We start from the raw sequence: 24,313 nt of genomic DNA, 5'->3' as shown, positions 1-24,313 counted from the left end.
GAGCGGTGAGCGAGCTGGGAGCACTTATGGAAGATCCATTATATACCATTTTTCATAAAAAGGTCTTTCTTCGCCTCCACCAAAATTCATCCCTAGTGGAATTCCTGAGTTTCACATAAATCAAACCATCCACTTACCGCTATTCCCCCCCCCAAAACCTCATGCTTCTGATGAGGAGAGAAGGCTTCACTCTCTCTAGATGTCCAATGGGGTACTGGCATTCTATCTGCAGAGAACAAAAGCAATTAAGGAAACACATAGACTATTTATTGCCTCAGCAAAGTGATGGGTCAAGCATTATCCACCCAGAGACGCTCTCTGAATGGAGCTCAGGCAGCATCATCTTTCTCTACTAACTAGCAGGTATCCTCCCTCCAACCCTGGGAGGGCATGAGAATCCACTCCATTAGAGCGCAAGCAACCTCTGCAGCATCTCTACGAGACATACCTCTATTAGATATGTGTAGGGTGGCTACCTGGAGCTCTGTCCGTACCTTCACAAAACATTATGCATTGGGCCAAACCTCTGCTGCAGATACAGCTGTGGGAATGGCAGTACTGCAGATATCCATACCATCTGCATCCTTGCACCTACCTCCTGTTTGCTAATCTCCTATGTATGCACATAGGGGCCATCTCTCAAAGAAGAAATGGAGGTTACTTATCTGTAACTGGAGGTTCTTCAAGATGTGTGGTCCCTATCTGTATTCCACTGCCTGTCGCCCGTCCCCTCTGTTGCGTATCATGACTGGATTCATGGTAAGAGGAGGAACTGGAGCATCATCATTCCACACTTTCCCTTCTATCCTTGGTTCAGAGCACGAAGAGAGCAATTGTGCATGTGTGGACCACGGGACACTGCTTACTAAAAATCTCCAGACTCGGGTGCATGATGTGCACGCGTACCCAAAGAACCTCCAGTTACAGGTAAGTAACTTCCGTTGCCCTTTATTGGGGGAGCGCTTGAGGGGATGGGAATGGTGGGAAGAGTGGGGGAGAAGGAAACTGGCAGAGGTGTAGAAATGGGAAAGGAGAGAGAAGCATAATGGACAGGGAGGGTAAGGTTGGGCAGGGCTGTTCGGGAGGCCACTGGGTCCAGTGCCCTGGAGCTAGTGCTGGCCACTGTGGGCAAGAAGCTCTGAAGGTTGTAGTGATTCCATAGTTTGTGCCGTGAGCTCTTCTAGCTGCTGCTCCCCATGTGGCTGGAGGAAGTGATGCCCATTTGGCCTTGCACTGTATATGTATCCAGCTGAGTCTGGAGCAGGTTTTCTGCGGAGCTAGACAATCCTACCTTTGGCTATAGCTGGTGCTGGATGTTTTGGGGAACAAGCCCAGAGGCCTCCATCTAATCCAGGGGTGGGCAAACTTTTTTGCCTGAGAGCCACATTGGGGTTCTGAAACTATATGGAGGGCCGGGTAGGGAAGGCTTTGCCTCCGCAAACAGCCTGGTCCCCGCCGCCATCCGCCCACTTCCCGCCCCCGACTGCCCCCCCTCAGAACCCCCAACCCATCCAACCTCCCTGCTTGTCCCCTATCCGCCCCCGACTGCCCCCCCTCAGAACCCCCAACCCATCCAACCTCCCTGCTCCTTGTCCCCTATCCGCCCCCTCCCACTTCCCGCCCCCTGACTGCCCCCCTCAGAACCCCCAATCCATCCAACCCCTCTGCTCCTTGTCCCCTATCCGCCCCCTCCCACTTCCCGCCCCCAACTGCCCCCCCTCAGAACCCCCAACCCATCCAACCTCCCTGCTCCTTGTCCCCTATCCGCCCCCTCCCACTTCCCGCCCCCTGACTGCCCCCCTCAGAACCCCCAACCCATCCAACCTCCCTGCTCCTTGTCCCCTATCCGCCCCCTCCCACTTCCCGCCCCCTGACTGCCCCCCTCAGAACCCCCATCCCATCCAACCCCTCTGCTCCTTGTCCCCTATCTGCCCCCTCCCACTTCCCGCCCCCTGACTGCCCCCCTCAGAACCCCCAATCCATCCAACCCCCCTGATCCTTGTCCCCTGACCGCCCCCTCCCGGGACCCCCCGCCCCTAACGGCCCCTGGGACCGCACCCCCATCCAACACCCACCCCCCCGTCCCCTGACTGCCCTGACCCCTATCCGCACCCGCGCCCCCGTCAGGCCCTCCGGGACTCCCACGCCTCTCCAACCCCCCCTGTTCCCCGTCCCCTGACCGCCCCCTCCCGGGACCCCCTGCCCCATCTAACGGCTCCCTGTCCCCTGACTGCCCCCTGGAACCTCCTGCCCCTTACCCAACCCCCCTACTCCCTGCCCCATTACCATGCTGCTCAGAGCACCAGGACTGGCTGCCACGCTGCCCGGCAGCCCGGCCGGAGCCAGCCACACAGTCTAGAGCACCGGGGCAGGCTGTCAGCTCTCGCAGCCACACTGCCCGGCAGGAACTCGCCGCCCAGAATGCTGGCGGCATGGTGAGCTGAGTCTGCGGGGGAGGGGGAACAGCAGGGAAGGGGCCCGGGGCTAGCCTCCCCGGCTGGGAACTCAAGGGCCAGGCAGGAGGGTCCCGTGGGCCGGATGTGGCCCACGGGCCACAGTTTGCCCACCTCTGATCTAATCCTACGAAAATATGTCCTTTTCTGGATTGTCATCTGTGTGGGGTGAATAAGGTTATTTAGGGCATGAGTGATTTGGGATTTTTGTTTGTACAGCATGACAAGATGTTTCTCTTAAACCATTTTGAGATATTCGAATATTATCTCATGTTTGTTGGCATTTCAAAATTAATTAAAAAAATATAGTTTGGGGGAAGGGACCCTGGTAGCCCAGGACTTGTAGTAGAAAGTGTTGAGTTTTTTCAAACTGACTTTCCACACACTCTAAAATCTGCCTTCAGGGGTTCCATGCGGATTGGGAAGGATTTTATCCTGTTCACTAAGAAAGACACCACTATGACCTGCCTCTTCCTGTCACGCACATTTCACGAGGAAGAAGGGATCGATGAGGTTTGCATGCCCTTTGTCACTCTAAAATATAATGCTAGGTATTTGCTAAGATGAGCCTTCTGTTGTTCTCTGTACCTCATCTAAGAGGAAAAGAACCTGTTCTGAAGTTGATTTTTCTTGTGGTTTACAATGTACTTGGGGTAAAATATCTTGGTTTGAGAAAATAAACTGTATAAAAAGGTAAATCCGAGGGGATGGGAAACAAGTGTTTTTGGGTGTTGGACACTGAATTAATACTCAGCTGTTATTGGAGGGGGTAGGAAGTGGATCAATGCTGTATGTAGAGGCCATCAGAAGAAATAACTTAACCCAAGCATGGGAGCCAGTTTTTTTCTCAAGAGAAAGTGTTGGCGCTTCATCTTAATCCCCATCCAATCCTTTCCACAGGTGATTGTCCCACTGCCCACCTGGAACACACGTACCCGGGAGCCCATGACCGATAATATGGAAAAATTTGCAATTGAGACTGAGCTCATTTACAAGTATTCCCCCTTCAAGTCAGAGCAAGAGGTGATGGAACAGTTTAAGAAAATCCCTGGGGAGAAGGGTAAGTGTCAACTGATGCTGGGCATGGGGCAATTGGAGATGGAAACAGGAGAAGGCATTTGGATGGCATTAGATGGAGCTAACCTCAAGTTTGTCACCTACTCAGGGACCTTAGTGATTATCTTTAATCTCAAACTGATGGATAATGGGGAGCCAGAGCTGGATGTGACCTCCGACCCCCGAGATATCCAGATGGCAGAAACCCCCCCTGAAGGAACGTAAGTGCAACAGGTGCTGGGGTTGTCCCTGTGAATGGTTTGTGGTGTTTGTAGGCTGATATGTTCTGTTCAGGCAGGTGAGTTGATGAGAATTCTGCATTCTGGAGTGCATCAGGTTGGGATTTCAGAAGTTCCTTGGCTCTCCTGTTCAGTGTTCCCTCTAATTTTTCCCACGCATGTGTGGAATGAATTTTATGTGTACACCTCTACCCCGATATAACGCGACCCGATATAACACGAATTTGGATATAACGCAGTAAAGCAGCGCTCCAGGGGGAGCGGGGCTGCGCACTCCGGTGGATCAAAGCAAGTTTGATATAACGCGGTTTCACCTATAACGCGGTAAGATTTTTTGGCTCCTGAGGACAGCGTTATATCGAGGTAGAGGTGTACCAATATGGAGCTGATGTGTGACACGTGAGCTTCATATTGGTTCAGCTAACAAAATTCATGTGATGGGGGTGAGGGTGAGGGGTTCGGAGTGTGGGAGGGGGCTCAGAGCTGGAGCAGAGGGTTGGTGTGCAGGGGGGTGAGGGCTCCGGCTGGGAGTGTGGGCTCTGGGGTGGGGCCAGGGATGAGGGGTTTGGGGTGCAGGCTGGCCCTGGGGCTACAGCGGGGAGAGAGGACTCCCATCAGCGCTCTCTCCCCGCAGCAGCACCTGGGCTGGGGGGGGGGGAGAGGTGCCGTGGACGGGCTGGGTTGGGGCTGGGGGAGGAGCGCTTCTCTCCCCTAGCCATGGCAGGTTAGGCCACGGGCCTCTCTCCCCTGGCCAGGGCTGGGTTGGGGGAGGGGTGCCTCTGCCCCGGCCACGGCAGGTCCGGGGCTGGTGGAAAGGCATCTCTCTCTGCGGCAGCCCCGAGCGCCTGCGTGGCGCTTAATAGGCTGCTGTGTGGCTACGCAGCTTAGAAGGAATTTACCTCCTGCTCCCTGACGTTGATGCACTTAACAGCTCATGGAAGTTCTTCTTGTGCTCTGGATGCCCAAAGAGGACAATAGAACATTAGCAAACGTGGCACTGATACTTGATTAATTTAGATGGGGGGAGGGAGAGACCTGGGGTATAGAGTAAGTTTATAATCATTTGAAAGAAGGGATTACTGGGATGGAAGGCAAATCTCTAGGCCTCCCTCTCAAACTGTGTTTGAGTGTGATTGAGTTGGGTGGCTACATCCACATTGTGACCAGACATGGAGTTCTGGTGATGCTAGCTGCCTAACCAAGGTGAGGGGGCAATAGGACTGGATTTGAATGTTGGGATCTCTGTTCAAAGGATTGGGTGTGGGGCCTTTTTGGGATGGGAACCCTCTGTTCAGTGTAGGGGAGCCTGGGGCACTGGTCAGACACGCACAATTAGAATCCTTTGCTCAGTAAAGGGGAAACTGATATGGATGGGCAAAGGCTTTCTCAGTGAAGGGGAACCTGGGGCAGTGCTCAGGGTGGCTCATCATGGTGGAATGCAGACACGAGCAAGCTAGGAAGTTTTGTCCACCCTGCAAGCTGGTTTATAGCAAGAAAATAAACAAACTGGTCCTAAACCAACCAAATAGATCCAAACCAAAACTCTCCAGCTGCGGCTCGAACCTTGGCCTTTACTCAAACAGGCTGCATGCACACTCCCTAGATTGCCCGTCTCCCACAGAAGCCCACCTCCAAAGCCTGCTGAAGCCTTTTCTAGCTGCCTCAGCTACCTCACAGTGCCATGCTGATTCATCCTGACCTCACCCTGTTTTCAAGTATATGAAAATTCTGTCTCTGGTGAAAGATTGGTGGAGCCCCATAACTTCATTTGCCACAGTGAGTCGTGTGCTCAAGGGAAGACAGTGTAGGAGGTGCTTGGGAACAAAGATGGGGGATTTTCTGCTTTGGAAAGCAGAGTAGGGGACAGGGCATATGAAAAGATGGGGTCTTCATTTTGATGTATGGGAACCTGGAAGCATTGGGACAGATAGAGAAGAAGGTTCTTCACTGAAGGGAGTATGCGGTGGTACTTGTGGACTGATTACATGCAAGGGAGTTGTCTCCTCAATGAATGTGCTCAGTGTGGAAGAAAGATGGATGAAGACAAGATCTCTGCTTGACTAAGGGGTTGTGGGACATTGCTTGGCAGATGAATTGGCATGGGAGTCTGTGCAGTGCTTCCTGGACCATGGATATTGGTCAGGAATAGATTGGGGAAGGGAGGGACTTATGACTTGGTATGGGGAGAGTGTTGGGGTGCTGCTCAGGGTTGGATAGGATGGGCTGTCTTCTCTGGTAAGTGGAGTGGAGGGCACTGCTTGGGTTTGACTGGACTATCTGGTTTCTGTAAGCTCCCTCCTCTTGCAGGAAGCCAGAGCGTCGCTCCTTCCGTGCCTATGCTGCTGTCCTTTATATTGATCCGAGAATGAGGATCTTCATCCACGGACACAAAGTGCAAACCAAGCGACTTTCCTGTTGCCTCTACAAGCCCAGGTAGGAGCCATGACTTAGGGGGGTCACGTTCAGCCACAAGGCCCCTGTGGTCCCGTTATATCCCTGGTAGCTTGCTGGGTGTGTTTGTCATGTATAAGACCATGTAGAAGCCATAAAAATCAAGCGACAGTGTCTAATTTGAAGTCATAGAGCAAGATTTTCAATAGCGATCAGCGTTTGCCTACCTCTGCTCTCATTAAGGTCAAGGAAAAGGCCAAGGCTTCAGAAAATCCTCCTTGGAACCGATGGGGTTCAGTTCCCTTTCAGGGCATACAGAGGAGTGAAGGCCATGTTCTTTGCCATGTCACAACTTTGTTTCAGACAACAATAACCAGTTTGGTATGGTTGGGAAATTCCCACCTGGGGTATTATGAAAATTACATCATGTGGAAATGAAAGTAGGCTGTGTGTCTAGAAACACTAAGTGTGTGGTGGTGGTGGTCTTTTTAGATACAGCAGTTTTAACTTTATATGATGTCTGGGCAAAGTTGTTTTTTCCTCATTTTAAACCTACTCAGACATCAACTTCCAAATCCATGGAGTCAGACTGTGGAAAAAAAATAGGTGATGTTATGGTAGGGGTCTACTATAGACCACCAAATCAGGAGGAGGACATAGATGAGGCATTTCTAAAACAAATAACAAATATCCAAAACTCAAGACATGGTAGTAATGGGGAACTTTATCTTGACATCTGTTGAAAAGGTAACACTCCAAAACACAAAATATCCAATAAGTTCTTGGAGTGTATTGGGGACAACTTTTTGTTTAAGAACATAAGAATGGCCATATTGAGTCCTGTCTTCTGACAGTGGCTGGTGCTAGATGCATCAGGAGGAACGAACAGAACAGGGCAATTTATCCATGGAACTGGAAGAATTTTGGAAAATGCTACCATGGCAGTCCTGGATTTTAATCTTTTACCTAGCAGCCTAAATTTGGCCTCCTAGACTTTCCATATGTCATTGGTACCTACCTGTACCATGAGCCTCCCCAGCACTGCACATAAGTCTGTCTAGATGTCTTGAGAGGTTTGCAACCTTTTCACCTGGCAGGCAGTTCACCATGTGGTTCTCCTGGACATCACATACCCAACTATCTGTATTTCTAATAATCTAATCCCCCCGATCCAAGTCAAAAACATGAAGACCTGGGAGAAGGTTCGGAATCTGGGAGGAGCATGGGCCATTATAGCAGGGATAAGGGAGAGACGAGAGAGCGTGGGGGGGGGGGGAATCAAATCAGTATCTTAGATGTCTGTATAGTAATGCGAGAAGTATGGGGAATAAGGAGGCGGCACTTGAAATACTAGTTAATAAACACAACTATGACGTAGTTGGCATCAGAGACTCGGTGGGATAATATGCATGAATGGACTGTTGGTATAGAAGGGTACAGTTTGCTCAGGAAGGACAGGCAGGGGGAAAAAGGGAGGAGGTGTTGCCTTAAAAATGTATACTCTTGGACTGAGGTTGAGATGGAAATAGGAGACAGACTTATTGAAAGTCTCTGGGTAAAGATAAAAGGAGTAAAAAACAAGGGTGATGTCATGGTAGGAGTCTACTACAGACCACCTAACCAGGAAGAAGAGGTGGATGAGGCTTTTTTTAAACAACTAACAAAATCATCCAGAGCACAGGACTTGTGGGTTATTGGGAACTTCAACTACCCAGACATCTGTTGAGAAAATAACACAGCAGGGCACAGATTATCCAACAAGTTCTTGGAATGTATTGGAAACAAGTTTTTATTTCAGAAGGTGGAGAAAGCTACCAGGGGAGAGACTGTTGTAGATTTCATTTTGACAAATAGGGAAGAACAGGTTGAGAATTTGAAAGTGGAAGGCAGCTTAGATGAAAGTGATCATGAAATGGTAGAGTTCATGATCGTAAGGAATGGTAGGAGGGAAACCAGCACAATAAAGATAATGGTTTTCAAGAAGGCAGACTTTAGCAAACTCAGGGAGTTGGTAGGTAAGATCCCATGGGAAGCAAGTGTAAGGGGGAAAATGATTCGAGAGAGTTGGCAGTTTTTCAAAGAAACATTAAGGGCACAAGAGCAAACTATCCCACTGCATAGGGAAAATAGGAAGTATGGCAACAGAGCACCCTGGCTTAACCAGGAGACCGTCAATGATCTGAAACTCAAAAAAAAATAAAAATAAAGGTGGAAACTAGGTCAAATTACAAAGGATGACTATAAACAAATAACACAAGTATGTAGGGATAAAATTAGCAAGGCCAAAGCACAAAATAAGATTAAAGTAGCTAGAGACATAAATGGTAACAAGAAAACATTCTACAAATACATTAGAAGAAAGAGGAAGACCAAGGACAGGGTAGGCCCGTTACTCAGTGAGTGGGGGGTGGGGGGGAACAATAACTGAAAATGGCAGAAATGCGTAATGACTTCTTTATTTCAGTTTTCACCAAAATGGTTAGTAGCGATTAGACATCGAACATAGTGAATGTCAGTGAAAATGAGGTAGGATCAAAGGCTAAAATAGGAAAAAAGCAAGTTAAAAATTACTTAGACTAGTTAAATGTCTTCAGGTCACCGGGGCCTGATGAAATGCATCCTAGAATACTCAAGGAGCTGACAGATCATATCTGAGCCATTAGTGATTATCTTTGAGAAATCATGGGAGACCGGAGAGATTCAAGAGGACTGGAAAAGGGCATATATAGTGCCAATCTATAAAAAGGGAAATAAGGACAACCCGGTGAATTACAGACCAGTCAGCTTAGCTTCTGTACCCGGAAAGATAATGGAGCAAATAATTAAGCAATTAGTTTGCAAACACCTCGCAGATAATAAGGTGATAAGTAACAATCAGCATGGGTTTGTCAAGAACAAATCGTGTCAAACCAACCCGATAGCTTTCTTTGACAGGGTAATGAACCTTGTGCATATGGGGGAAGTGGTAGATGTGGTCTATCTGACTTTAGTACTGCTTTTGATACTGTCTCCCGTGACTTTCTCATAAAAAAACTAGGAAAATACACCCTACATGTAGCTATTATAAGGTGGGTGCATGACTGGTGGGAAACTGTTCCCAGAGAGTAGTTATCCGTGGTTCACAGTCAAGCTGGAAGGGCTTATCAAGTGCGGTCTCGGAGGGATCCGTTCTGGATCCGGTTCTGTTCAATATCTTCATCTGTGATTTAGATCATGGCAGAGAGAGCACACTTGTAACGTTTGCGGATGATACCAAGCTGGGAGGAATTGCAGGTGCTTTGGAGGATAGGCTTAAAATCTGGACAAACTGGAGAAATGGTCTGAAGTAAATAGGATGAAGTTTAATAAGAACAAATGCAAAGTTCTCCACTTAGGAAGGAACAATCAGCTTCACACATAGAAAATGGGCAATGACGGCCTAGGAAGGAGTACTGGGGAAAGGGATCTGGGGGTCATAGTGGATCACAAGCTAAATATGAGTCAACAGTGTAACACTGTGTTGCAAAAAAAGCAAACCTCATTCTGGGATGTATTAGCAGGAGTGTTGTAAGCAAGACACAAGACGTAATTCTTCCGCTCTACTCTGCACTGATTAGGACTCAGATGGGGCATTGTGTTCAGTTGTGGGTGCCACATTTCAGGAAAGATGTGGACAAATTGGAGAAAGTCCAGAGAAGAGCAACAAAAATGATTAAAGGTCTAGAAAACATGACCTATGCAGAAAGATTGAAAAAATTGGGTTTGTTTAGTCTGGAGAAGAGAAGACTGAGGGCGGACATAACAGTTTTCATAAAACTAAGTACATAAAAGGTTGGTACAAGGAGGAGGGAGAAAAGTTGTTCTCCTTAACCTCAGGATAGGACAAGAAGCAACGTGCTTAAATTGCAGCAAGGGCAGTTTAAGTTGGACATCAGGAAAAACTTCCTAACTGTTAGGGTGGTTAAACACTGGAATAAATTGCGGAGGGAGGTTGTGAAATCTACATCATTGGAGATTTTTAAGAGCAGGTTAGACATACACCTTTCAGGGGTGGTCTAGATAATACTTAGACTTACCTTGAGAGCAGGGGACTGGACTGGATGACCTCTTGAGGTAACTTCTAGTCCTATGATTCTCTGATTACTATTACTTGTCTCTTCCTAATAAGAGGTGTTCCCTCCCCTGGAGAGAAATCCTCAGTGTGAGAGGATACCATGACATCATCTGCAAGGATGGTCCCAACTATGGGATCAATTCCCTCTGCTGCTGCATGATGTTCCTCCTTCCCTGAGACTTTCATCCTCCTCAACAGCACAGACGCTATCAGACTGTGGGTTGGATTGTTCTGCTGTGTTCCAGAACATCTTGTCTGTGTATTTTTCTGTCTCCCTTAGTTCGTCCAGTTCAGCCACTCTGGTCTCAAGATCCTGTACTCTGTCTCTAAGGGCCATGAGCCTGTTGCACCAAATGCAGGGGGGGAAACCCCTTTGGAAGATGGAGGAAGTAGCCAGGAGGACAGCCATTTTAGACTTAATTCTGACTAAGAGGAATTGGTTGTAAATATGGTGGTTGAAGTCAGTTTGCGTGAAAATGATCATGAAATTATAGATTTCATAATTCTAAGGAAAGGGGAAGGAGTGAGAGAAGCAGAATAAGGACGTCAAAAAAGCAGACTCTAACAAACTCAGAACTGATAGGTAAGGTCCATGGAAAGAAAATCTAAGGGATAAAGGAGTTCTGTAGAGCTGGCAGTTCTTCGCGTAGATGCATGTATTCCACTCAGGTGTGTGCATGCCAGCGCGCTGGAGCTGGAGGGTTTTGTATAGCAGTAACTGTAGAGGGGTGATGCTCATGACTGTGGCCCCTCCCCGGCTATATGAGGTGGCACCGCCCTGACCCCTCTCGGTTCTTTCTTACCACCTGTAGCTGGAATCGGAGCTTTGTATGCACAACCTTGCATTTAGTCTTTGCTTAGTTTATTGTATAGTTAGTAGATAGTGTTCCCCATTGATGCCCTCGTTGTGGTCCCTCATATGGAGGGGTGATCCCCAAGAGTGACCCCCACACGCTGTGCCTGCTTTGTCTTGGCGAGACCCACCTTAAAAAGTGTGGTCATTCTGTAGGTTGTTCAAGAAGTGGACTCAGGTGGTGAGGGACCTTTGTCTCAAGCAGCACCTGATTGAACAGGCTATGCAGCCTGATCCGGTACCGAGGCTCTACTTGGCCCGAAGATCACCCTCAGGTTCAGAGAGTGCTGCTGCCTCTCGTTCTGGAGCAGGTGACTTTCCCAAGATGTTGAGGAGCTGTTCTCTGTTATTGGCACCAAGGAAAAGATGTCATAAGACCAGTGGGGACCGCTCCAGGTCGTGGGCCGACTCCTCTGCCTCCCCAGAAAAAGCACAGACCAGCACGGGACCGTTCCGGCATGCAGGATGGTGCAGGTACCTCTGACTCCTTCCCAAGAACCAAGTGGCAAGGGCAGAAATCCCATATTGTTGACTCCGGTTCTGGCCTCCGGGCGTCCATTGAGTCTGGTACCAACGTGGGCAATGCTGGTACTGACTATCCACTGAGTCAGTGAATCAGGCTGTGGTGGACCTGCTCTGCCTTTCCATTCCGTCCTCCCTGCTGGTCCAGGGCTTTCCAAGGCTTGTGCCTTTGGCAGCCAGTCCAATATAGTGTGCCACTGAACCTTTGTGCCTCTTGGCACCGTACCTAGATGCTTCTCTTCCTGTGACAGGTATGAAGCTAGTACTGGAATCGGTGCAGGGGACCTCAGCACCGAGACCATCTTTGGACCGGCTGCAGTCAACGCCAAAGGTGCTCCCATGGCGGCTCATACAACTCTCAACATAGATGCACTCGGGCACTCCAGTACCGCTGTCTGCGCTGGGACTGACGCTGCCTGTGGCACCAGCATGGTTGGTGCCAATGGTACTGCCTTCATCGGGGGCACCGATCCACACCTCATTCTGGGCGACGGATGAATCAGAACGCCTGTTGATGCCCTTAGGCATCGCTCCTCCTGGGTCTCTGATTCTAAATTGGAGCCATCATCCTCCCACTCTGCATTACCCGATGAACTCCGGGGACCGCCAGTGGACCAATATGACTCCCAGAGTTGGCATGTGCCCCGTGGCTGAGACAGAGGTCCATGTCTTGGCACCTACTGGCCACCAATGCCCTATCCATATCAGTGGCCTCCTTGGACTCCGTGGGATGCTCCTTGCTCTCAGAGATCCTGCTCTTCATCCTGTTCAAAGCTGAAGTCACCTGGATTAACCATAAACCCAGGCATCAATGATCTTCCCCTCTGCTGAGCTGCCAGAGTCCTCCCGGGTATGTCTTCCTGGGAGCGAGAGCCGGTTTTGGCTCAGCCAAGCCCCTCGTCCTTGTCACTGGATGATGCCATACTTTCTTGTTCACTCTCCCCTTCTATTCCAGAAGACTTCAAGGTGTATTAGGACCTTTTACGCTATGTAGCTGGATCCCTGGACATCCAGGAGGAGTTTCTCCAAGAGAACACACCAAACTGGTGGACATTTTACAGCCCGCCATTCCTGGGAGAGTGGTCCTCCCAATCAGTGATGTGCTCCTTGAGCTGGCAAAAGCCCTGTGGTGTACACCACCGGCCTCGGTACCACCAGTGACTAAGTGCATGGAAAAGTGCTATTTTGTTCCCATGCAAGGATTTGAGGGGTTCTATTCCCATCGGGCCCCGAATTCCCTGGTTGTAGTGGTGGTAAGAGGTTCCAGCAGGGTAGGTTCCAGTTTATCCTCAAGGACAGAGATTCCAAGCGATTGGTTCTTCTGGGCAGGAAGATTTATACCTCATCATCCCTACAGATGAGGATCACAAATCAACAAGCTTTGCCGTCCAAATATGATTTCCTCAATTTGTCAGCCATGTCTAAATTCAATGACCAGTTGCTCAAGGCCTCACGTGAGGAGTTTCGGGCATTTATCGTGGAAGACTGCTTGGTAGCCAAAACGTCCCTGCAATCCACCCTCAATGTTGTGGACTCCTTGGCCAGTGTCATGACCTCGGCAGAAACTATGAGGATGGCTTCCTGGTTGCAAAACTCTGGGATTGCTTTGGATATCCAGAAACCCATTGAGGACTTACCCTTTGACAGCTGAGTCTTATTCCTAGGCATGACAGATGACCCTTTGCACTGCTTTAAGGATTCCCGGGCTACTGTAAGATCCTTGGGAGTGTATGTGCTGTCTGCGCAAAGACGCCACTATGGGGTGCAGCAATAGTATTGCCCACAGCATTCCTTTGTGCAGTCTTTCACCCCGAAACAACAGGAATACCCTAGAAAGAGGGGATCAATCCCAAAAGAGGATGCAGTCAGGCTCAGGCTTCAGGCACTCCATGCTCCCTCCCTCCGGCGCTGGCTGACTACCCATTTTGACTCTTGAGTCCAGAGCACTGGTCCAGTCATTACCCCACCCTCTCTGTTCCTCCATCCCTTTGGGGACAGGCTAGCCCACTTTTACAGTGCTTGGGACTCGATTACTTCTGATAGCTGGGTCCTAGACACTGTCAGATCGGGCTACATAATCCAGTTCCTCTCCACAACCCCTTTCCACACCCCTCCCCATCCCTCTTCAGGGACCCCTCTCACAAAACACTCTCATTGAGCAGGTCAGCTCTCTGACATTGGGAGCGGTGGAGGAAGTTCCGCCAGAACACTCTGGCCATAGCTTTTACTCCTGGTGCTTCCTGATACTGAAATCCAAGGGGGGGATGAGACCCATTCTCGACCTTCGCAGCCTCAGCAAATCCATCAAGTATGTGAGATTCCGCATGATCACTCTATCGGCGATCTTCCCCGCGCAGTTTCAGAATGACTGGTTTGCTGCTCTGGACCTACTTTCATGTGGCAATTCTCCTGAGCCATAGAAAGTTTTTGTTTTGTAGTAGGAGAATGCCACTTTCAGTATACGGTTCTTCTGTTCAGCTCCCACTCAAAAAATTGAGTTCATTGAAGCCCTGTTAGATTCCACGAGGTCGAGGTGTTCTTGCCGACCGACCGCTTCCAGGCAATGCAACAGCTCTTCCTCAGTCTGCAATCTCAGCCCGCCACGACAGTCGCCATCTGTCTGAGCCTATTGGGTCGCATGTCCACTTGCACGCAAGTGGTCCAGTTCTGAAGAGGGAGAAGGCGCAACCTGGCGATGTGGTTCAGGACAGTCTACCACCCTGCCCTGCATTCTCTACACAGTTTGGTTCACCTGCATCCACCAGTCCTAGATTCTTTGCCTTGGTGAGAGTCCCCACACAGTGTGTGCCAAGGAGTTCCCTTCACTTAGCCCTCTCCAACTGACACTTCCCTTCTGGGTGGGTGGGGGGCGCATCTGGACTCGTTGAGGTTGCAGAGCCTTTGTCAGAACAGGAAGCCTCGCTCCATATCAACGTGTTGGAAATTTGGGCCATCCACAATGTATGTTGTGCCTTCGGGGACCGCATAAGACACTCAGTGGTTCGCATGTTACCACTATGATGTACTATGTGAGCAGACGGGGGGAGCACATTCCAGGTCACTCTGTGTGGAGGTGATCAATCTGTGGCAGTTTTACATCGAAGAAAAGATGTAAGACATCACTCCAGTAGCAGTCCACTTGCCAGGGGTGCAAAATCATCTCACAGGCCATCTCAGCAGGGTCTTCTCCCGGAACCACAAGTGATTTCTGAAGGAGCGTGTCCTCCAGGTCATCTTTGCAACATGGGGGTGTCTGGACCATCAACCTGTTTGCGACAAAGGAAAACAAAGGGCTGGTCTACACTACACAGTTAGGCCGATGTAAGGCAGCTTACATCAACCTAATTATGTCAGTGTCTACACTCCAGCCTTGCTTCCGCTGACGTAAGTGCCCTACTACACCAGCATCGTAACTCCACCTCCACCAGAGACATAGGGCTTATGTTGGTGTAGTTAGGGCCATGCAGTGTAGACACTGAATTACTTACATTAGCTGTTGGCTAGCTTGTCAATTTCACTGCAACATTCTGTTACATCTTCAGCAATTGGGCCTTGTGGTCAGTTCACTTAAGAGTGTGTTTGGCAGCAATATCGTTTCATCCCCTGTTCAAGAGTAGTCATTTTTTCCCAATGCCACGGTGACAAGATTTCGGAAAGGGTTTCTCCACTTTCATTCTCCGATCCGAAACTGGTGCCCCTGTGGACCTAAATATGGTTGTGGCTGCTCTCATGGGCCTGTCATTTGAGCCTTTTAAGTCCTGTCCACTCCCCCTCCTGTCTCAGAAAACTATGTCCCTGATAGCTATCACATGCGCAAGAAGGGTGTGAGAGTTGCAAGCCCTCATGGCCCAAGCCAGCTTACACTCTATTCTCCAAGGACAAAGTGACACTTTGACTGCACCCAAAGTTTTTGTTCAAGGTGGCATCTCAGTTACACCGCCTGAATTTGCGACTTAGGGAAAAACCCGGGTCCTCTTTCCCCTTAGGAACAGCGTCTCCATAACTTGGATGTCAGGTGATGTCTGGCATTTTATCTAGACAGGACTTAAACCGTTTCGTGCTTTACCCTGCCTGTTTGTCTCCTATGCGGACTGCATGAAAGGGCAAGCGGTCTCTGCTCAGACCATCTCTAGATGGATAATATCTTGTATCAAGACTGCGTATGAAATAGCTTTGGCTATGCCTCCTCAGAAGATATGGGCTCACTCCATCAGGGCGCAAGCGATGTTGATCGCATTCCTCAATGATATTTCCATACCGGACATTTGGAGGCTGGCCACATACATGTTTACGGACCATTATGTTATTACTGCATAGTCCAGAGTGGACGCAGGCCTCAGAAGGGCGGTCCTGTGATCCTTATTCCAGCAGACTCCAAGCCCTGCCTCCAGATTGGGGTACTGCTTGTGAGTCATCAAAGTGGTATACATGTCTGCATCTATTCAAAGAAGAAGAAATTGTTACTTACTGTCATTGTGGTTCTTTGAGAAGTGATGCAGGCGTGTATTCCACAACCCACCCTTCATCCCCTCTGCATCAGACTTTCGGTGCAAAGGAACTGATGGGGGTTGGGGTGGCACTGCCTGATATAGCCAGAGGAAGAGCCACAGCCACGAGGCGTGAGTGCCATCCCTCTGAGTATGGCTAGACAAAATGTTCCAGCATGCTGGGCACACACACACTGAAGTGGAATACACATCTGGGACACTTAAGGAACCAGCTGAAGCAATCTCAAAACTGTCAGCAGTTATCTTTGAGAACTCATGGAGGATGGGTGATGTCTCAGACAGTTGGAGAAGGGTACATGAAGACCCTATCTTTAAAAAGGGGAATAAAAAGGACCTGGGGAATTCTAGACCAGACAGCCTAACTTTGATACCTGGAAAGATACTGGAACAAATTATAAGACAATCATTTTGTAAGCACCTAGATGAAAATAGGGTTATAAAGAAATAGCTGGTTCGGATTTGTCAAAGAACAAATCATGCCAAACCAGTTTAACTTCCTTCTTAGATAGGGTTACTGGCCTAGTGGCTGGGGAGAAAGCTGTTGAAGTGATGTATCTTGATTTTAGTAAGGCTTTTCATACACTTCTAAGTGACATTCTCATAAGGAAACTAGGGAAATAATGTCTATAAGGTGGGTGTAAAACTGTTGAAAGATTGTACTCCATAGTTATCAATGGTTCACTCTCAAAATGGGGGGATATATCTAGTGGGGGTTTCACAGGAGTCTGTTCTGAGTTCAGTACTATTCAATATTTTCATTAATGGTTTAGATAATGGAGTGGAGAGTGTGTTTATAAAATTTACAGATAACACCAAGCTGGGAGGGATTGCTTGCAGTTGGAAGGGCATGATTGGAATTCAAAATGACATTGACAATGAATGCCACAAGATGAAATTCAGTAAAGTGCAAAGTACTACAGTTAGGAAGAAAAAATCAGATGCACAAATACAACATGGGGAACAATGAAAAGGATCTGGGGGCTATAGAGGATGACAAATTGAATATGAGCCAACAATGTGATGCAATTGCGAAAAAGGCTTGTGTCATTCTGGGGTATATTAACAGGAGTATCATATGTAAGACACAGGAGGTATTGTTCTACTCTACTTGATTTCGGTGAGGTCTCAGCTGGAGTATTGTGTCCAGTTCTGGAAGCCACACTTTAGGAAAGTCGTGGACAAATTGAAGAGAGTCCAGAGGCCAGCAACAAAAATGATAAAAGGCTTAAAAAACTTGCCCAGTTTTTTTAAATAATCTTTCCTCATAGGTCATGTTTAGTCTTGAAAAAAGAAGACTGAGGGAGGACCTGATAAATCTTCAGATATATTAAGGACTGTTATAAAGAGGACAATGATCAATTCTCTGTCCACTGAAGAATGGACAAGAAATAGTCGACTTAATCTGCAGCAAGGGAGATTTAGGTTAGATATTATGGAAAACTTTGTAACTATAAGGATAGTTAAGCACTGGAATAGGCTTCCAAGGGAGGTTCTGGAATCCCTGTTCTTGGAGGCTTCTAAGGGTATGTCTACACTACCCACTGGATCTGCGGGCAGTGATTGATCCAGCGGGGATCGATTTATCGCATCTAGTCTAGTCTAGATGCGATAAATCGACCCCGAGCGCTCTCCTGTCGACTCCTCTACTCCAGAGCCGCGAGAGGCGCAGGCAGAGGCGATAGGGGAGCGGCAGCAGTCGACTCACCGCGGTGAAGACTCCACAGTAAGTCGATCTAAGTACATCGACTTCAACTATGTTATTCACGTAGCTGAAGTTGTGTAACTTAGACCGATCCCCCCTCCCAGTGTAGACCAGGGCTAAGAATAAGGTGATCTTGGTGCCATCTGAGAAACCCTAGTTCCCATTGGCTTTGGAGTTGTGGGTTCTGTGCACCTCTTAAAAACCAGACCCGAGGTGTATCAAGTTAAAAGCCAAAAATCCGTGACTAATTTTGAAAATGGATTCCTTCGAGATTTTTGCAGGTCACAAAGTGACTCAGTGGGAGAACTAAGAATAGAACCCTTTTCCCAGTCCTGTGCCCAAATGGGATGGATTTAAATGACAAGAAATGAAGCTCACAAATTCTGTTTTTGCCAGGTCAGAAATTTGTTTGAGGTTCCCAAACCTCCATCTTCACAATGTTTGTCCACTTCTACTTTAAATATGATATGATAGCATATGCAATGCAGACTTTGGGGGGAGGACTGCTTGAGAGATCAGCATATCTTGGTCAGGAGGCTCCGGGTTGGGTGAGGGAATGGCTGGATGAAGGGTCTCTCTTTTGGTGAGGAGAATGGAATGTGGGGACCATTAGTCTCTGGACAAGATGGTTATTAAGGCTGATGGTGGCCTCTGGCACATTGCATAACCTGTGGACGGTTTTGCCATTCCTGCTACATGCAGCCTTTGTATAGTTGTGCCTGAGCTGGCTGATGGAATCACTAATAAATACATTCTGTTCATCACAGGATGTATAAATACACTTCAAACCGCTTCAAGACCCGTGCGGAGCAAGAGGTGAAGAAAGCGGAGCACATGGCTCGGATAGGTGGGTCCTGGGTGTGTGCATGGGTCCTGCATTAGTGCAGGAATGGTGAAGCCAGGCTTGCCCCTCTGACTTGCCCTGTAATGGCAACCGTTGTCGTGAACACCATGATTGCTCAGGTGCCCTGCCTGTACGTGTATGATGGTCATATGGATAAGCCTAGCCTTTTCCCTCTGTTGCACAGAACTAGCTTCCCAGATGATTCCTTCTGTGAGCATTCTATATGGAGCTCAGAGATCCAGAAAATAATACTTTCCTTAAGCACACAAACTCTTTCTCCTCTTTCTGACACTAATTGTCTAACCTGTGCATGTATTATCCCAAGGGACCATTATCCCCAACTCCCCACACAGAAATCATTACCTTAGTTTTCCTTACTTGCTTCTCCTTTCCCTGGAGCTGATTACTTTGTTCCCTCCTGGGAAGTTTGTCTCCATACAGGGATAAATGTGCCCCCATATCTGGCAGAGATTGGGAGTGGGGCAGGGGGGCTCTGACAAGCAGTCACTAAGTCTAAGAGTGAGGAGAAAATGGAGGTGGTGATGAATCAATCATGTTTCCATTGGAACTTTAGTTTTCTTTTCATCCTTCTCTTTCATTTTCTCTGGCACCATCTTTTGTTTTCTCTCCCTTTTCTTGAATTACCAAACATTTGTGTATGTCTTCCCTCTCCTCCATTACTCCTTTTGGAGCCAAGTAGCAGCTTCCTCCTTGTTTCCCCTGTTCTGCTGCTCTCTTCTTTCAGTGCCATGGAACCTCTTGTTTCTGTTATTCCCTCACGTCCCGCACCTTAAAGGAGCAGTCACTCGCAAGGAGACTTCTTTTTATTGTTTCAGCTAGTCTGGTTCTAGAAATTACTCTGGAAGTGTCTGCAGAGGGGTCCCCTTCTCACTTTACAGAGTGGGACACTCATCTTGGTTCTCCCCACCTTGTCATTCTATACCCTCTTCTTACTCCTTCACGGAGAGCAAAACCAAATCTAGCAATAAGAATAAAGATTTCTTGCTCCTCTCTGAGGAGAAGGTGAAATGTCCAGTGGAGGAATCTGCATTTGAATCTGACAGTACAGGATGACCTTAGGTTTGGTCAGTTGAACAAATTCATAATGCTATGTTGAGAAGCATTTACCTCCCCTCTCTATATGTATGCAAAGATACCTTTGAAAACTAACAGAAATGAATAAAGTGAGTTCTTCAGGTATGTGTCAGTGTGGATCCTACTGGCAGTGCCCATGTTCGTGAGACTGGAGGGTTTTTTGATTAGCAGTGTCCGCCAAAGCTGTGTATGAGCCCTGTACCACCTTATTCTCCCATGGAAGGGACTCATCCTCAGTTCCCTCTTACCACCTGTGGCAGCAGGTCTTAATCTGGTGAGTGTCCAACCCGATGATTCCTAGTTTTGGCTAAATTGTCTCAAAAATCTTCTACAGAACTCTTCTGATCCTTTGACATGACCACTGTGATCTATGTTGGCTCATCTAGACTGAGTAGTGATGGTCAGACCCTCTCATACAGTGCTTCTTAACATGGTGGTCTCGAAATCTGCAGGCTTCAAGCCCTATCCAATCCGTGATGGACTCATACCTCTGAAAGATGGACATAGTAGATGTCTCTTATACAGATGTGTAGGAGAGTCTCATATACAGATATGTTTGGTGTGCTTATCATTCTCTGCAAGGGCCTGTGAGATGCAAGGTTGAAGCGCCTTCTCTTGTACCAATCCATGAAAGTCTTTTCAGACCCAGAGGAGAAGAGCTCCAAAGTCCTGGTAGTGAACAAGCCAGCCTCATCCAGTCCCTATCCAGTGGTCATCCCCTCTCTGTTAGGAAGTCATCAGATTTTGGATATGCTATCATAAACACAGGGTAACCACATTGGCTGTGCATATTCCAGGGATCAGCAGTTACCTAGCAGACTTCTGCTGCAGCCACTTATGGCTGGTTACTGCAAGTCTGCTCAAGCAGTCAGGCCTAGAGCTGGTATTCCATCAGTGGGGACTCCCATAATAGACCTGTTTGCCACAGAGGAAAACACCAAATGCTCATACTTCTGCTCCAGGAGGGGTCTGAGCCCTGGGTCTTTACCAGATACCTTTCTCCTTGGTTGATCTCAAGGACTGATATCCTTCTCTACTGCATCCCTTGGTCCCCACAGATGAGACTGGATAAGGCTATGAACTTCTGTTACCCAATAACCTCTTACTGGCTGAGACAGTTTGGCTGACTGACAAGACCATTGCAGATGTCCAGGCAGCTTCACGTACACCTCCCATTCTGCCCAGACATAATGTCTCAGAAGCAAGGTCAGATCTGCAGTCATTGCACCTGATGCCTTGAATGTTGGCTGGTTGAGCACTACTGACAGACTGCTCTCTGCAGGTTCAGGAAATTTTCGGGCTAAGCATAAAACCTTTTGCTAGACAGACCTACTCGTCAAAATGTGCGGGTGGGAGGGAAATGTCCTTATAGGCAGCCCAACACAATCTGGACCCAGTAGTGTTAGCCCAAAACACTTTAACTATTGTCTACGCAGATCAGAAGATTGGGCTGTCTGCAGATCCCACCCCCTCCCGCATCTATCATCGGGTGATTTATTAAGACAGAGGCAGAATAAGATGTAACACACACACATTTATTATGTCACTAGTCAGTAAACTAAACAAGGACCCCTTCAGACAATAAACAACATAAGCAAGACACACTCGGTTGTTAACAGTTACCAGAGCGTGAAGCTCAGAGCCCTTAACCCCCCTTAACCTATGGATGTAAAAGAGAGGAAAACTGCAGTGGGTATTACAATACCATATCCTGAAGACAGGGACACAATGACAAACACTCAGGCTACCGACAGGGATAGCGGTGAAAATCAGGGGCGCTGGACACCAAACAGGAACTCAGGAACTGGGTATTCTTCTCCCTCTGGACAGGTCCTCTGGGCAGAACTTCTCCCTCAGGTAGGTCTTCAGTGCTTGCCCACGCAGTCTCTGCTTGACCTCGTAGTCCAGTGCAAGTATGCGCTCACTAATGTTGTGTAGCAGTTGAGTGCAAGTATGTTAATAGAAACCAAGAATCCAAACTCCTATGAGTCCTGGTCCCTCTGGGGCTCCTGGCAGCTAGCTGAACTGTGTGGGACTCTGGCTGCCACTCAGATGGACAGCCTTGAGTGATAGGCTTGTCACTCACTAAATAACCTGCAGTTGCTAGGCAGATTATGGCTGTCACATGACTAACTGCCCTGATCTTTCCCCTCCTTGATTTGTGAAAGGGCACTAAATCATCTGAGGAGAGGGGTATCCAAGATGGAGGCTTAGCTGTCCTTTTACAAATCCAAGATGGACATTACATAAAACAGGTAATAAACAGATTTTACCCAACAGTAGAGGTTCTGATATTGAAAATGTTTGACTACAAACTGCACATGAAATATGCTGGGCTAGCATTTAACTCTCTCATGGTTCACCTTGCAGCAATATTGGTGTGTGTCACTCCAGTGGAGTCGTACTATTTTCACATCCGACAGTAACAAAATACCTTAAGAGCCTCCTTCATATCTCCCTTCAGTTAGAGAGCCAATTCCCATGTGGGTCCTCAACATTGTCTTCCTAAAATTCACAGAGCCTCATAGGCAAGGGTTTTTTTGGACCTGCTGCCTCTGCCTGCCCTTGGGCTGCCCTCTGCAACCCCAGTACCCTTCTTTGGCCTTTAACAAGGCCTGCAGCCTGGGGGATTTCTAGGCCGGAGCTCCCCAGCTCCTCGGGCCTTCCCCCAGCCCTGCCCCACAGTACTTTTTTCTAGCCTTTAACAAGGCCTTGCAGCCTGGGGGATTTCTAGTAGGGTTACCATATGTCCAGTTTTTCCCGGACATGTCCGGCTTTTTGGTAATCAAACCCCCGTCCAGGGGGAATTTCCAAAAAGCCGAACATGTCCGGGAAAAATACTCCCAGCTTCCGGCATCCCTGGCTTACCTTAGAGCGGGCTTCGGCAGCTGCTGTGCTCCCTGACTCCTCGGCTCTAAGAGCTGAGCTGCCCGAGCGCTACTGGCTTCGGGCAGCCTCCTTGCCTCCAGACTCTGCACCGCCGGCCGGGCACTTCCGCTTCGGGGGCGCAGGGTCCGGAGGCAAGGGGGCTGCCCGAAGCTGGTAGCGCTCGGGCAGCTCGGCTCTTACAGAGCTGAGGAGTCAGGGAGCAGCACGCAGCAGCCGCCGCCGGAGCCTGGGAGGGGAAGTTCCCGGCCGGGGGTGCAGGGTCCGGAGGTCTGGGGGCTGCCTGAAGCCGGTAGCGCTCGGGCAGCTGTTTCACGTGGCTGGGAGGGAGGAGGGGGAATGCGGGCACCCAGGGGAGGGGGCGGGGGTGGGGCGGGGGTGGGGCTAGGGCCCTGTGGAGTGTCCTCTTTTTTTTTTATATTTTTAAATATGGTAACCCTATTTCTAGGCCGGAGCTCCCCAGCTCCTCTGGCCTTCCCCCAGCCCTGCTCCAGTCTTGGTACCCTCTCAGCTTCCAGGCAGCCAGGCCCTTCCCTCTCTACCGCTAGAGAGAGACTGTCTGTGTGCTCCTGGCCCACTGCCCTCTTATAAGGGCCAGCTGGGCCCTGATTGGGACGTGGCCACATTTGTGGCTGGTTCCTCAATCAGACGAGGCTTGCTGCTTTTCCTAGCAGCAGCCCTCTTGCAGCCTCAGCCCTCTCCCATGGCTGATTTAAGCCTTTTAAGGCAGGAGCGGGTGACCACCCCACTACATATCACCTATTAATTATTCCACAGCATAGGAAGTACATGAGGTTCATGGTGGGCCACGAGCACCATGTGCTATCCTTCGGACTCTCAATCTCTCCAGAACATTCACCCAAGCACTAACAACAGTAGAGGCATACTTAAGAAAAAGCGGTATCGTGGTATAACCCTACCCGGGCAATTGGCTGGTTTGAGAGCAATCTTATCAGACTCGGAATCATCGGCCTCACATTCAGTCTGTTCCACACACTAGGCCTGAAAGTCAACATACAGAAATCGAACTTGAGTCCAATCCAGAGAATCATATTCGTCGGGGTCATCCTCAAGTCCACCAAATCCATGGCCTGCCTTCCCCAGCACAGATTTGAGAATCTGTCAACCTTGGAATCTGTTGACTTGGAATCAGACTTACCACAGTAAGGATATGTCTTGCCCATCTAGGTCACATGGCCTCCTGTACCTTTGTGACGCTGCATACCACACTTCAGTTTCACTGCATGCAGGGTTGGTTCAGGCTGGTCTGTATGCCCACCAGACATCTTGACGTCTCTTTGTGTACTCTCTCTAATACTGTCATCTCAGAGAAGGTGGCAGGATCTAGTAGATGCCTGCCCCCTTCTAGCTGCTTTTCCATCCCATACAGACGCTCTCCGAGTTACGTAAACCCGACCTACGCAAATCCGGACTTAAGGAAAAAGTTCTGTAAGCTAGAAATAGGAGGGTTTTGTTTTTGTTTAATGGTCGGAGATACGTTTCCGACTTACGCAAAATTCGAGTTACGCAAGGTGTTCCGGAACGGAACACTTGCGTAAGTCGGGGAGTGTTTGTATTATGGTGACAGAAGCATCACTTATGGTATGGGGAACACATATGAAAGACCTTTGGGTACAAGGCTGGACTACAAGAGAAGCAAGGATACACATC

The 24,313-nt window shown here is 48.7% G+C and overlaps 1 protein-coding gene across 2 annotated transcripts in view; it reads left to right on the top strand.

The window, feature by feature from the left end:
* MORC2 (MORC family CW-type zinc finger 2) overlaps positions 1–24,313 on the top strand; it is a 98,836-nt gene that overhangs the window by 36,434 nt on the left and 38,089 nt on the right. For both annotated transcript variants that reach the window (XM_065417774.1, XM_065417773.1), the window contains exons 6-10: positions 2,858–2,966; positions 3,354–3,513; positions 3,619–3,730; positions 6,056–6,181; positions 18,585–18,664. In XM_065417774.1, coding sequence (XP_065273846.1) covers positions 2,858–2,966; positions 3,354–3,513; positions 3,619–3,730; positions 6,056–6,181; positions 18,585–18,664 — 587 coding nt within the window. The remainder of the gene's footprint in view (positions 1–2,857; positions 2,967–3,353; positions 3,514–3,618; positions 3,731–6,055; positions 6,182–18,584; positions 18,665–24,313) is intronic.

The sequence above is a fragment of the Emys orbicularis genome, chromosome 16, assembly GCF_028017835.1.
Source record: "Emys orbicularis isolate rEmyOrb1 chromosome 16, rEmyOrb1.hap1, whole genome shotgun sequence".
Lineage (NCBI taxonomy): Eukaryota > Metazoa > Chordata > Testudines > Emydidae > Emys > Emys orbicularis.
This window is presented reverse-complemented; position numbering and strand designations above follow the sequence as displayed.